The sequence below is a fragment of the Salvelinus fontinalis genome, chromosome 33, assembly GCF_029448725.1.
Source record: "Salvelinus fontinalis isolate EN_2023a chromosome 33, ASM2944872v1, whole genome shotgun sequence".
NCBI classification, from domain to species: domain Eukaryota; kingdom Metazoa; phylum Chordata; class Actinopteri; order Salmoniformes; family Salmonidae; genus Salvelinus; species Salvelinus fontinalis.
This window is the reverse complement of record NC_074697.1, coordinates 41,063,567-41,076,878: the sequence shown is the minus strand read 5'-3', so window position 1 is coordinate 41,076,878 and position 13,312 is coordinate 41,063,567. Positions and strand designations below refer to the sequence as shown.

General features: G+C 43.6%; 1 protein-coding gene across 1 annotated transcript in view; it reads right to left on the bottom strand.

Annotated features, from left to right (window-relative positions):
* The window catches only part of LOC129832300 (rap1 GTPase-activating protein 2-like), a 100,893-nt gene extending 91,816 nt beyond the window's left edge, over positions 1 to 9,077 (bottom strand). Inside the window, exon 1 of the mRNA XM_055896253.1 lies at positions 8,850 to 9,077. Coding sequence (XP_055752228.1) covers positions 8,850 to 8,890 — 41 coding nt within the window. The 5' untranslated portion in view covers positions 8,891 to 9,077. The remainder of the gene's footprint in view (positions 1 to 8,849) is intronic.
* Positions 9,078 to 13,312: the final 4,235 nt, after the last annotated feature.

The following is a 13,312-nucleotide window of genomic DNA, read 5'->3' as shown; positions in this document are numbered from 1 at the left end:
CCAATTGGAATGAAGAAGTATTTGGTGCTTTCTTTTTCCTCGGTAGAAATACCTTCTTTGATGTGAAAGAACGGGACTCAGCCACTGTCATGCAATTCCTCTTGTCCTAACTGGCATCCTATTCCCTTTATTGTGCTGGTCAGAATTAGTGGACTATGAAGAGAACAGGGTGCCATTTGGAACTGTCACGTCTATGCCCCCTCCCCCTCTATACTAACCACCAGTCCTGGCAACCCTTCATTAGGCACACCTGGACTTCATCATGTCCCTGATTACTTCCCCTTTATTTAGCCGTCTGTTGTCATGAGTCCTTAGGTGCTATTGGTTTGTTGAGTTCAGTACGCGGAAAGTTCAGTACGCGGCTCGTGTGTGTTCTTTTGTATCTGTTCAGTGTTAAAACGCACCTTCTGCACCCGCTTTCTGAGTCCCGGCGTGTACTTTACAGGAACACACACAGTATAAAGCGAGTACGTTACACCACGTCCATGTAATCATCCCACAGAGGGTACAAAGTGCCCGAAGTACGTTGAAGTCCTGAATCAATTAGTTGCAGTAATGGATTAACATTAGAGTTTCTAATATCTCCCCAGTGGTGTGTGTCCTCACACATTACTAAAGAATATAAAGACATGTGACACGTGGTCAAATAGAATTGTATTTCTTTGCACATGGCAGCACGTGCAAGACGGGATACACTGTTCAAGGCAATATGAAAGTGCTTTTCCACTCCAATCCTGTGTCTCATTATTTGGGCCAGGAGTTTTTCCTGAGCACATGACCTGACCAGAAACAACATCACAAATTAGCTTCACAATGCCAAATAGCCAACGTCAGAATACCCTGACACCCGACGGAGACAGCCATCAATAAACCTTTGTCCCAATGTCAACGCCATCAGACACTCAGCCTGATGCCTGCCTGCTCTGTAGGAGTGAGTGACGGTGACAATGCTCAGTACCGATGTTTCAAACTGTTTATTGTCATGGTGTCTTTTTGTCTAGCTTAGGTAAGCAGCTTTATCAAGGCTCTATCAGTCTCTCAACCAGAGTTTTACCCCACCTCCTGCCACTAGAGATTTAAGAGTCATGGGGGGGGGCAAGCAATACAGAGCAGGGGGGGGGGGGGGGGCTGTGGGAGAGAGAGAAACAGAGAGAAAACCAATAGAGAGAGAGAAAGAAAAAGAGAATCGGGCAAGGGCCAGTCGGCACTGTTGCAATGCACACAAAGTGAAGTGGGTGAAGGGAGGAAGAGAGGGAGAGGGGGACAGACGGAGGAGTGCCGGAGATTAGACTTTAAATCAGGCAGATACAATATGTTACATGAGAGAGCAGTGAAACCCTCATTGACACACATGGGCCAAACCGTTAAATACACAGTTGGACGTTAATTAAACCAGCTTTAACATGTCCATAATGACGTTGCACCTGAATATATACTGGAGGCAGTATGTATGGTTATGCCAATACGCTTGGAGCTAAATGGACTGCGGGCTTGCAGTGCTGAATAGGGTGTTGTGTTGATGTCTGGCGGATTGATGGCCTTACCTTTCTCTCTCTCTCTCGCTCCCTCCCCTCTCTCTTGTTTCTCTCTCTCACACACAAACAGACACACCGCTCTCTCTCCCTCCCCTCTATTTATCTCTGTTATCCTCCTCCCTCCCTGCTCTCTCTCTCACACACACACACTCCTCTCTCACACACACACTCCCTCCCCCAATACTGGTCCCCCAATACTGGTCCCTCAATACTGGACCCCCAATACTGGACCCCCATCCCACCTCTCTTCTTTCCTGCCACCTCATCCCCCTTTTCACCACCTTACCCTTTCATTCTCATCGCTCTTTTTCCTTTATTTCATGCTAATCTGCATTTCTTTATCTTAAATCGCCTTCCACCCCCTCCAACCCAATACTGAACCCTTACAAAAAAGGGTTCTCAAAGAGTTCTTTGTGGAGGGTATATAGTGTTCCATGGAACCTTTTTGGTAGAACCTTTTTGGTTCAAGGTAGCACCTATTTTTCCTAAGAATGTTGTCTGACAACTCTCCTCCTTTCTCCCTCACGCCGACCTTACTTCCCATTTCACCCTTGCTCTTTCCTCTCCCCTTTTCCCTCCTTTCATGTGTTGATCCTCTCGTTACTCGTGTTGATCCTCTCATTACCCCTTTGCGCATAGTGCCCAGTGATTTTCTCCACTGATCTTTCATAAGGCCCAACCATACGCCCACACAAACTGCCTCTGTCATGTCACTTTCTACTGAGCCTTCTGATGCTCATCTGGCATTCATTCTCCCAGACAGAACGCACTGATGAGAGGAGAAAAAAACGACCTTTAACCCATTCAATAAGCAGTTTTGCTGTTTTTCGTCATTATAGCAAGCTGGGTGGGAACGCAGTGCCCCCCCGCCGCTCCAAACACACACACTATGTGCTGGATAGCCACATATTATGTGAACGATGAACTTGAGATTTGGAGAGACAACTGCCCTGTGACTCATCTGACAGCTTATCAAAGTTTGCGCTTATCCCCAAGGAGTGAAAGTGAGAGAGAAAGAGAGAGGGGGGGGGGGGGGGGGGGGGTGGAATGTGAACGAGGGAGAAGAGAAGAAGGAGACATTCAGGGTGAAACTACGATAAAGGACAGGGAGAGGTGAAAGGAGAGAGATACAGCGAAAGAGAGACAGAGCGACAGAACGACAGTCAGAGAGAGAATTGAACGAGGGAAAAAGGAAATGAGAGATCCTGAGATTGAATGGAGGCCAATTAATTAGGGGAGGGAATGACAAGCAGGGCGGTGAGGTGGAAAATGGAGCGAGCGGATGATGAGAGGTTAGAGAGAGAGAGAAAGAGATGAGGATGACAGATGGAATTAATGAAAAGAAGAGAGGATCACACGTAGAAGAGAACGAGTTCACTCCAAATGGACCTTTAGACATCCAGGTACAGTGGATTGGGAAAGTATTCAGACCTCTTTACTTTTTCCACATTTCGTTACGTTACAGCCTTATTCTAAAATTGATTCAATAACAAAAAAATCATCATCAATCTACACACAATAACCCATAATGACAAAGCGAAAACAGGTTTTTAGAAATATTTGCAAATGTATAAAAAAAATGAACTTTGTTATGACAATTGAAATTGAGCTCAGGCGCATCCTGTTTCCATTGATCATCCTTAAGATGTTTCTACAACTTCATTGGAGTCCACTTCTGGTAAATTCAATTGATTGGACATGATTGGGAAAGGATTGTGTGGGACTGTCTATTTAACGTACCACAGTTGACAGTGCATGTCAGAGTAAAAACCAAGCCATGAGGTCCAAGGAATTGTCCGTAGAGCTCCGAGACAGGATTGTGTCGAGGTACAGATCTGGGAGTGTACCAAAAAATGTCTGCAGCATTGAAGGTCCCCAAGAACACAGTGGCCTCCATCATTCTTAAATTATAGAAGTTTGGAAGGACCAAGGCTCTTCCAAGAGCTGGCCGCCCGGCCAAACTATGTAATCTGGGGAGAAGGGCCATGTCAGGGAGGCGACCAAGAACCTGATTGTCACTCTGACAGAGCTCCAGAGTTCCTCTGTGGAGATGGGAGAACCTGCCAGAAAACATCCATCTCTGCATCACTTCGCCAATCAGGCCTTTCTGGTAGAGTGGCCAGACGGAAGCCACTCCTCAGTAAAAGGCGCATGACAGCCCGCTTGGAGTTTGCCAAAAGGCACCTAAAGGACTCTCAAACCATTAGAAACAAGACTCTCAAGTCTGATGAAACTCTTTGGCCTGAATGCCAAGCTTCACGTCTGGAGAAAACATGGCACCATCCCTACGGTGAAGCATGATGGTGACAACATCATGATGTGGGAATGTTTTTCAGCGGCAGGAACTGGGAGACTAGTCAAGATTGACGGAAAGATGAACAGAGTAAAGTACAGAGAGATCCTTGATGAAAACCTGCTCCAGAGTGCTCAGGACCTCAGACTGGGGCGAAGGTTCACCTTCCAACAGGACATAGGCCCTGAGCACACAGCCAAGACAGTGCAAGAGTGGCTTCAGGACAAGTCTCTGAATGTTCTTGAGTGGCCCAGCCAGAACCCGGACTTGAACCCGATCGAACATCTCTGGAGAGACCTAAAAATAGCTGTGCAGCAACGCTCCCCATCCAACCTGACAGAGCTTGAGAGGATCTGCAGAGAAGAATGGGAGAAACTCCCCAAATACAGGTGTGCCAAGCTTGTAGCGTCATACCCAAGAAGACTCGAGGCTGTAATCTCTGCCAAAGGTCATTCAACAAAGTACTGAGTAAAGTGTCTGAATACTTATGTAAATGTAATTTAAAAAAAATGCTTTGTCATTATGGAGTATTGTGTGTAGATTGATCAGAGACATTTTTTTGATGTTATCAATTTCTGAAAAAGGCTGTAACGTAACAAAATGTGGGAAAAGTAGGGGTCTGAATACTTTCCAAATGCACTGTACAAATGAAAGGGGGAGAGGGGCTTTATATATAGACTTGTCCCAGATCTGTTTGTGCTACCTTGTCAACTGAAAGACCATAGGAGTTGGCAAGGCAGCACAAACAGACCTGGGACCAGGCTAGGCTGTACAGGCCTACATCAAGTATCAAAGTTTCATCTGCTGTGATTTATAGAAACATGATGCCTGCTTAGAAACAGCCAACACTTTACCAAACGTCTAAATGAATCTCTGGAGCGTATTCCTTATCTATGCCAGTGGAGGCTGGTGGGATGAGGGATCGGAGGACAAGCTCATTGTAAATGCTGGAATGGAATAAATGGAACGATATCAAACACATCAAAAACATATGGATAACACGTTAGACTCCTTTTCATGTATTCCAATTAGAGGTCGACCGATTATGATTTTTCAACGCCGATACCGATACTGATTATTGGAGGACCAAAAAAAGCCGATACCGATTAATCTGCCGATTTTATTTATTTATTTGTAATAATGACAATTACAACAATACTGAATGGACACTTATTTTAACTCAATATATTACATCAATAAAATCAATTTAGCCTCAAATAAATAATGAAACATGTTCAATTTGGTTTAAATAATGCAAAAACAAAGTGTTGGAGAAGAAAGTAAAAGTGCAATATGTGCCATGTAAGAAAGCTAACGTTTAAGTTCCTTGCTCAGAACATGAGAACATATGAAAGCTGGTGGTTCCTTTTAACATGAGTCTTTAATATTCCCAGGTAAGAAGTTTTAGGTTGTAGTTATTATAGGAATTATAGGACTATTTCTCTCTCTATACGATTTGTATTTCATATACCTTTGACTATTGGATGTTCTTATAGGCACTTTAGTATTACCAGTGTAACAGTATAGCTTCCATCCCTCTCCTCGCCGCTACCTGGGCTCGAACCAGGAACACATCAACAACAGCCACCCTCGAAGCAGCATTACCCATGCAGAGCAAGGGGAACAACTCCAAGTCTCCGAGTGAGTGACGTTTGAAACGCTATTAGAGCGCACCCCGCTAACTAGCTAGCCATTTCACATCAGTTACACCAGCCTAATCTCGGGAGTTGATAGGCTTGAAGTCATAAACAGCTCAATGCTTGAAGCATTGGAAAGAGCTGCTGGCAAAACACACGAAAGTGCTGTTTGAATGAATGCTTACGAGCCTGCTGGTGCCTACCATCGCTCAGTCAGACTGCTCTATCAAATCATAGACTTAATTATAACATAATAACACACAGAAATACGAGCCTTATGTCATTAATATTGTAATGAAACAGGCAGGGAGCAGGTCTCGAACCCTCGACCTTCTAGCCCGAGGTCCGGCGCGCTATCGACTGTGCCGCAAAAGCATGCTCGTGTGGCAGAGTCGATTTCCGAGCTTATAAACCCAGGGTCGTTACACTATGGTCGAATCTGGAAACTATCATCTCGAAAACATAACTTTTATTCTTTCAGTGAAATACGGAACCGTTCCGTATTTTATCTAACGGGTGGCATCCATAAGTCTAAATATTCTTGTTACATTGCACAACCTTCAATGTTATGTCATAATTACGTAAAATTCTGGCAAATTAGTTCGACCCAAACTGTTGCATATACCCTGACTCTGCGTGCAATGAACGCAAGAGAAGTGACACAATTTCACCTGGTTAATATTGCCTGCTAACTTGGTTTCTTTTAGCTAAATATGCATGATATATTGCCTGCTAACCTGGATTTCTTTTAGCTAAATATGCATGTTTAAAAATATATACTTCTGTGTATTGATTTTAAGAAAGGCATTGATATTTATGGTTAGGTACACGTGAGAGCAACGACAGTCCTTTTTCGCGAATGCGCACTGCATCGATTATATGCAACGCAGGACACGCTAGATAAACTAGTGATATCATCAACCATGTGTAGTTATAACTAGTGATTATGATTGATTGATTGTTTTTTATAAGATAAGTTTAATACTAGCTAGCAACTTACCTTGGTTTCTTACTGCATTCAGGTAACAGGCGGGCTCCTCGTGAGGCAGGTGGTTAGAGCGTTGGACTAGTTAACCGTAAGGTTGCAAGATTGAATCCCTGAGCTGACAAGGTAAAAATCTGTAATTCTGCCCCTGAACAAGGCAGTTAACCCACCGTTCCTAGGCCGTCATTGAAAATAATAATGTGTTCTTTAACCTCTTGACGCTAGGGGTCAAATTATTATTATTTTTTTTTTTTAAATAACGTTCCCAAGGCAAACAGACTATTTCTCAGGTCCAGATCATAGAATATGCATATAATTTAGAGATTAGGATAGAAAACACTCAAATGTTTCCAAAACTGTCAAAATATTGTCTGTGAGTATAACAAAACTGATTCTGCAGGCGAAAACCTGAGGAAATCTAACCCGGAAGTGATTTCTTTTTTAAATCTGTGTTTCCTGGCCTGTCTTTCTTCCATTTAAAGGGGTATCAATCAGATTCCTTTTCCAATGGCTTCCTCAGGCTGTGACCAGGCTTTAGACATAGTTTCAGGCTTTTAGTTTGAAAAATTAGCGAGATTTTTCAAAACTAGTCAGGTGTCCTCTGATTAGTTCCTGCGCGCGAGAGGGGTAGCTCTCCATTTTCTTTCTCTCTTTTATTGAATAGGTTACAGTCCGGTTGAAATATTATCGATTTTATTTGTTAAAAACAACCTGGGGATTGATTATAAGAAACATTTGACATGTTTCTACGAACATTACAGATACTTTTTGGAATTTTCGTCGAACGGAACGAGGCTTTGGTTTTCTGAACATAACGCGCAACCCAAATGGCGTTTTTTTGTTATAAAAGTAATATTTATCGAACAAAAATAACATTTATTGTGTAACTGGGAGTCTCGTGAGTGCAAACATCCGAAGATGATCAAAGGTAAGCGATTCATTTTATTGCTTTTCTGACTTTCGTGACCATGCTAATTTGGGGCTAGCTGTTGTAGCATTGATTGATACACTCACAAAAGCTTGGATTGCTTTCGCTGCAAAGCATATTTTCAAAATCTGACACGATAGGTGGATTAACAACAAGCTAAGCTGTGTTTTGCTATATTTCACTGGTGATTGCATGATTATAAATATTTGTAGTAATATTTTGCACCCTGCAATTCAGCTGTTGTTTAGGAAAATGATCCCGTAAAAGGGATCCGTAGCGCACAGAAGTTAACTGACTTGCCTGGTTAAATAAAGGTGTAAAAAAATATATATTATTACCGATTTCCGATTGTTATGAAAACTTGAAATCAGCCCTAATTAATCGGCCATTCCGATCAATCGGTCGACCTCTAATTCCAATCCAGCCATTACAATGAGCCTGTCCTCCTATAGCTCCTCCCACCAGCCTCCACTGATCTACGTATCACCTCTCATAGCAGGAGCCTGGCTGGCTGGCTGGCTGGCTGGCTGGTAGAGATCTGAGAGGCAGCAGTACACCTGAGAAGATCCCATTATAGGTCTATTTCCAGCTGTCACCAAGAGGATGACGAGAAAGAAACCAAGACGTTGCAGAACATTACAATGGGAGATTTGCATCTACAGTATCACAGACACAGTGACACACACACACACACACACACGTACAGTGATACACACACACACAGTGACAGACACATACGCACAGTGACACACACACACACACACAGTGATGCACGCGCACGCACAGTGACACACACACACGCACAGTGACACACACACACACACGCACAGTGACACACACGCACAGTGACACACATGCACGTGACACACTCACGCACATTCTCTCTTTAGATGAATGACTGGGTGTATATATTAGACAGAGGAAGCTCAATCTGCACTTGATGTACCGGAACGTGGCTAATGTTGTTCATTTCCATTTCCAGAGATGAATCTGTGAACCATCAATCAGGCACTTTATTTATATGGGCTGGCTTTCAAAAGCTAAGAACACTTTATTCCCTCTGTGTCAATGGAAGCTTCTGAGGGAGTGTGCTCATCAAGACACACACACAAGCGTGTGCATGGAATCACACGCACAATCATACACACAGATGAAAACACACACACACACACACACACACAAGTAAATACTTCTGCACAGCCAGCGCCTTTGATATGACTGGCAGCTAAGCGGACCCACGTTCTCTCTCTCTCTCTCTTTCCATCTCTCTATCACGGCAGCCAGGCTGCAGCTGGCGGTGCTCTCACACTGACGAACACACAGCAACAGTTTAACACGGTCTCTCATACGCACTCATGCCACCTTCCACTGTCTTCTTGTCACAGCAGTCAGAGAAAACAAAACAGGAATATAGTGTGTATGACACGACTTCTATACTACTGTCCGCCTCAAGGTTCATGTGAAAGCTTACCTTGACTCGCCCACGGATCCCTTGCATGCTGTAGAGAACATGTCTTAGCGAGTGGCTGGTCCAACATTAGCGGATGGAATGGCAGAGCATGAGAGGACAGGGGAGATTGACTGAGTGCGTGAGTGAGTGAGAGAGAGAAAAAGCATGAGAGAGAGAGAGAAGATCGAGAGAGTGAGGGAGAGAGAGAGCGAGAGAGACACACACAAGAGGAGAGTGTGTCAGAATGCAGGATGCGTGGGAAGATGTTGTTGCCATGGTGAGGGATACGCCTAAGCTCTTCCCTGGTTGGGTGATGACCTCGAGGAGAGGAGAAAAGAAAGGAAGGGTTAAAGCCAATAGTATGACACTGGTTGAGGTCTTTAGTACCTTCACCTTAGTCACAGGTCAGTGCACAGACACTCACACACCCCCAGGCACGCACGCACCCACACTCCACGCCTCACAGCCAAATGAGACTGCACAAAGAAGGGGGGGGGGGGGGGGGGGGCAGCAGCATTGAAATCAGCGACACCAAAAAAATACACACACTCTTACATCCACACCCTTCCACATACACAGACACACACATACAGAAACAAATACATACGCAGGCACATGCACCCTGGCACACACGCAAACAGGGGACCCATGAAACCAGCTATTTCAACAAAGTTGCCTCTTGCCTGCCTCAGTACATGTATGCCCAAAGAGCAGACCAGCCACAGCAGTGTCCTATCAATACTCTAAACAGAGTTCACACATATCAGCTAGTCTAAACTATTTGCTATTGGTTTTCCCTTTGGCGTTGTAAGAGCTCTCTGGTAATAACAGAGCATGAACCCTGATAAGGTAGTGTGTGTGCGTGCGTGTGTCACACAGTGAGCGGAACAAAGCCTTCGGGACATGTTTAATCAAATCTACTCCCCAAACAGACGTCACATACACACACACACACAGTCAGTCAATGTTTCTGTTTGTTTAATGCTGTGTTCTTTCGGTTGATCTTCCTTCCTCTCTAATCTCCAGGCAGTTTAGTGTTGGGGAGAGCCTTTGTGAGTTCTAATTGGTGCAGGTTCTGGGGTTGCCTTGGAAACCCTTTTGATAGGGTTCTCTGGAGGTCCACCAAAGGTTCGGTTATTGTATAGTATAACAAAACCACAAACACTATACACAATGTGACCTTATTATACAGTACACGATGTGACCTTACTGTCTGTCACCACACTCAAAGTTTCAAAGTGGAGAGACATGTAAATGAACCAAGCCATCAAACTGACGATAAAGTGCAGCCCTGCTTTGTCACAGCCATGATGATGTAACTAATGGCCAGTAGTGTGCAACGTTTTTGGAATGCAACACGAGTCGATCCACCCAAATGAGAGATACTATGGCCAGTACAACAACCTCAACTACATGACTGGCTATAGTGGCGCAGTGGTCTAAGACACTGCATCTCAGTGCACGAGAAGTTACATAGCTGATTTGAAATGACTACAATTCAAATGATATGACTGGAGGAAGGATTTGTTGTTGAAACCTTTCCAGAATACTGAAGCGTTTTGCCTATGCATACTGTATGCCATTAGCTATCAGCAGTGAAGGGCGAAATGATATACAGCACAGCTGTCTGGCTGTGTCGTAAATGTAAGTACTAGTAAAATAAGATTCATCAAGGTTGAACTGTGTGCTTTTAATAAGGTTATGTCAATTGTGGTAGAACCATAAAAGAGCTCCTGTGTGCACAGTCCTGGCTGTAATATAGAGAGGTCCATCCCATCCTGGCCTTTAACCTTTACTAAGGGGAGTGGAGATGAGAGGGAGATGAGAGATGGTTGTAAGACAGGAATACTGGAGTCTATGAAACAGGCACATTGAATTGGAAAACGGGTAGAGGACATGAATACACTAGAAAATACAATCACCCATTATTGTAGAGACAATCAATCCCCTCCTGGATAAAGTTCCCTGCTGCCTTCATTGGTTTTGTGTGTCAAGTCATTCAGTTTTTTTTGTTGTTGAAAGAAATGGCGCCCTATGTGTGCACTGCCGCTAATACCGTATCCCCCAGTATGGTACAGGGATGGTATGAAGGTATGAAAATATGACTACCGTCCTACCCTTTCTCTGTGACTGTGAGAGTTGAGTAGAGCTCTACCCTTTCTCTGTAACTGTGAAGGTAGAGTCCTACCCTTTCTCTGTGACTGTGAGAGTTGAGTAGAGCTCTACCCTTTCTCTGTGACTGAGAGAGTTGAGTAGAGCTCTACCCTTTTTCTGTGACTGTGAGGCTGGAGTCCTTCCCTTTCTCTGGGACTGTAAGAGTAGAGCTCTACCCTTTCTCTGTGACTGTGAGGGTAGAGTAGATTCCTATCCTGTTTCTGTGACTGTGAGGGTAGAGTAGAGTCCTACCCTTTCTCTGTGACTGTGAGAGTAGAGTAGAGCCCCACCCTTTCTCTGTGACTGTGAGGGTAGAGCTAACAGTTGATTACTGAGGCTGAATTAGGAAATGAACCAGCCTGCCACATGCTGATTCACCTACGGCGTCTGTCTGAAGAATATAAATAAGAAAAGTAATACCATTTTCAACATAACCTTGGTTGACACGACACACTCAGGCTACATCCTAATTGGCACCCTGTTCACTATTTAGTGCGCTAGTTTTGACCAGGGCACTATGGGCTCTCCATCTCACTGACATGTGCACTGCACTGTCTGGGGTCAATCACCCTCATAACATAATGTTTACTAGACAGGCAAATGGGGGCATGGACATCAATACTGTCATAGCGTCATACATCAACGGAATACTAAACAGCTCTCTCTCTCTCTCTCTCTCTCTCACACACACACACCCACACAGACATGCATGCACGCACCAATAGTCTCGGAAATCCCTAACCTATATTTCTAACATTGTGGGAGCCAACCCCTCTGCCTAGGGAGGCACCAATGCAGACACACACACACGCACACGCACACACACACACACACACACACACACACACGCGCACACACACACACGCTTAAAGGTCCAGAACAGTGAAAATCATGTTTTTCATGAAATCGGATGATATTTAGACGAAACCAATTCAAAGTAGGGTGACTCAAGTACGAAAATGACTGTAGCTGCTAAATTGAAAAATTACTGGTAAAGTTACTCCCCAGGGTTAAGACACTGGTAACCTTTCATTTGTGGTGTGACTGTTACTGTTAGCTAGCGAGCTTCTTACCAGCATGCTTGTGTTGTGACTGGATGCCATATTGTACATTTAGCGTTACACTATTTACCGAAGAACGACGACATCCGAGAGCAGTGGCTGCTTCTCATTTCGGGTGGATGCGTGGCTTTTTATATTTTTTTTATAGATTCTCTTTTAGGAACCTTAACTTTTGAAAGTCAATCCTTGTGATTCTTTTTTTTTATTTTTATTTTTTACTTTTAATGCTATTTTATGTTTATTCAGAAAAAATATACATGTCGTGATGTCTTATGTTTGTATTGTATTGTAAATTGTAATGTTATTTCAATTCAAAATAAAATAGTACCCGCAACAGTGAAGAGGCAACTCCAGGATGCTGGCCTTCTAGGCAGAGTTGCAAAGACAAAGCCATATCTCAGACTGGCCAATAAAAGATTAAGATGGGCAAAAGAACACCAACACTGGACAGAGGAACTCTGCCTAGAAGGCCAGCATCCCGGGGTTGCCTCTTCACTGTTGACGTTGAGACTGGTGTTTTGCGGGTACTATTCAATGAAGCTGCCAGTAGAGGACTTGTGAGGCGTCTGTTTCTCAAACTAGACACTCTAATGTACTTGTCTTCTTGCTCAGTTGTACATTGGGGCCTCCCACTCCTCTTTCTATTCTGGTTAGGGCCAGTTTGCGCTGTTCTGTGAAGGGAGTAGGACACAGCGTTGTACGACATCTTCAGTTTCTTCCATTTCTGACTGACGAGTTTCAGAAGAAAGTTATTTGTTTCTGGCCATTTTGAGCCTGTAATCGAACCCACAAATGCTGATGCTCCAGATACACAAATAGTCTAAAGAAGGCCAGTTTTATTGCTTCTTTCATCAGAACAACAGTTTTCAGCTGTGCTAACATAATTGCTAAAGGGTTTTATAATGATCAATTAGCCTTTTAAAATGATAAACTTGGATTAGCTAACACAACGTGCCATTGGAACACAGGAGTGATGGTTGCTGATAATGGGCCTTTGTACGCCTATGTAGATATTTCATAAAAAATCTGCCGTTTCCAGCTACAATAGTAATTTACAACATTAACAATGTCTACACTGTATTTCTGATCAATTTGATGTTATTTTAATGGACCAAAAAATTGCTTTTCTTTCAAAAACATGGACATTTCTAAGTGACCCCAAACTTTTGAACGGCAGTGTATATATATATATATTTTTTTTAATTGGGTGGACGGGCTGCACCGAAAATTACAATCATGTCACGCGTGTGCACATTTTGAGAGAAGTTG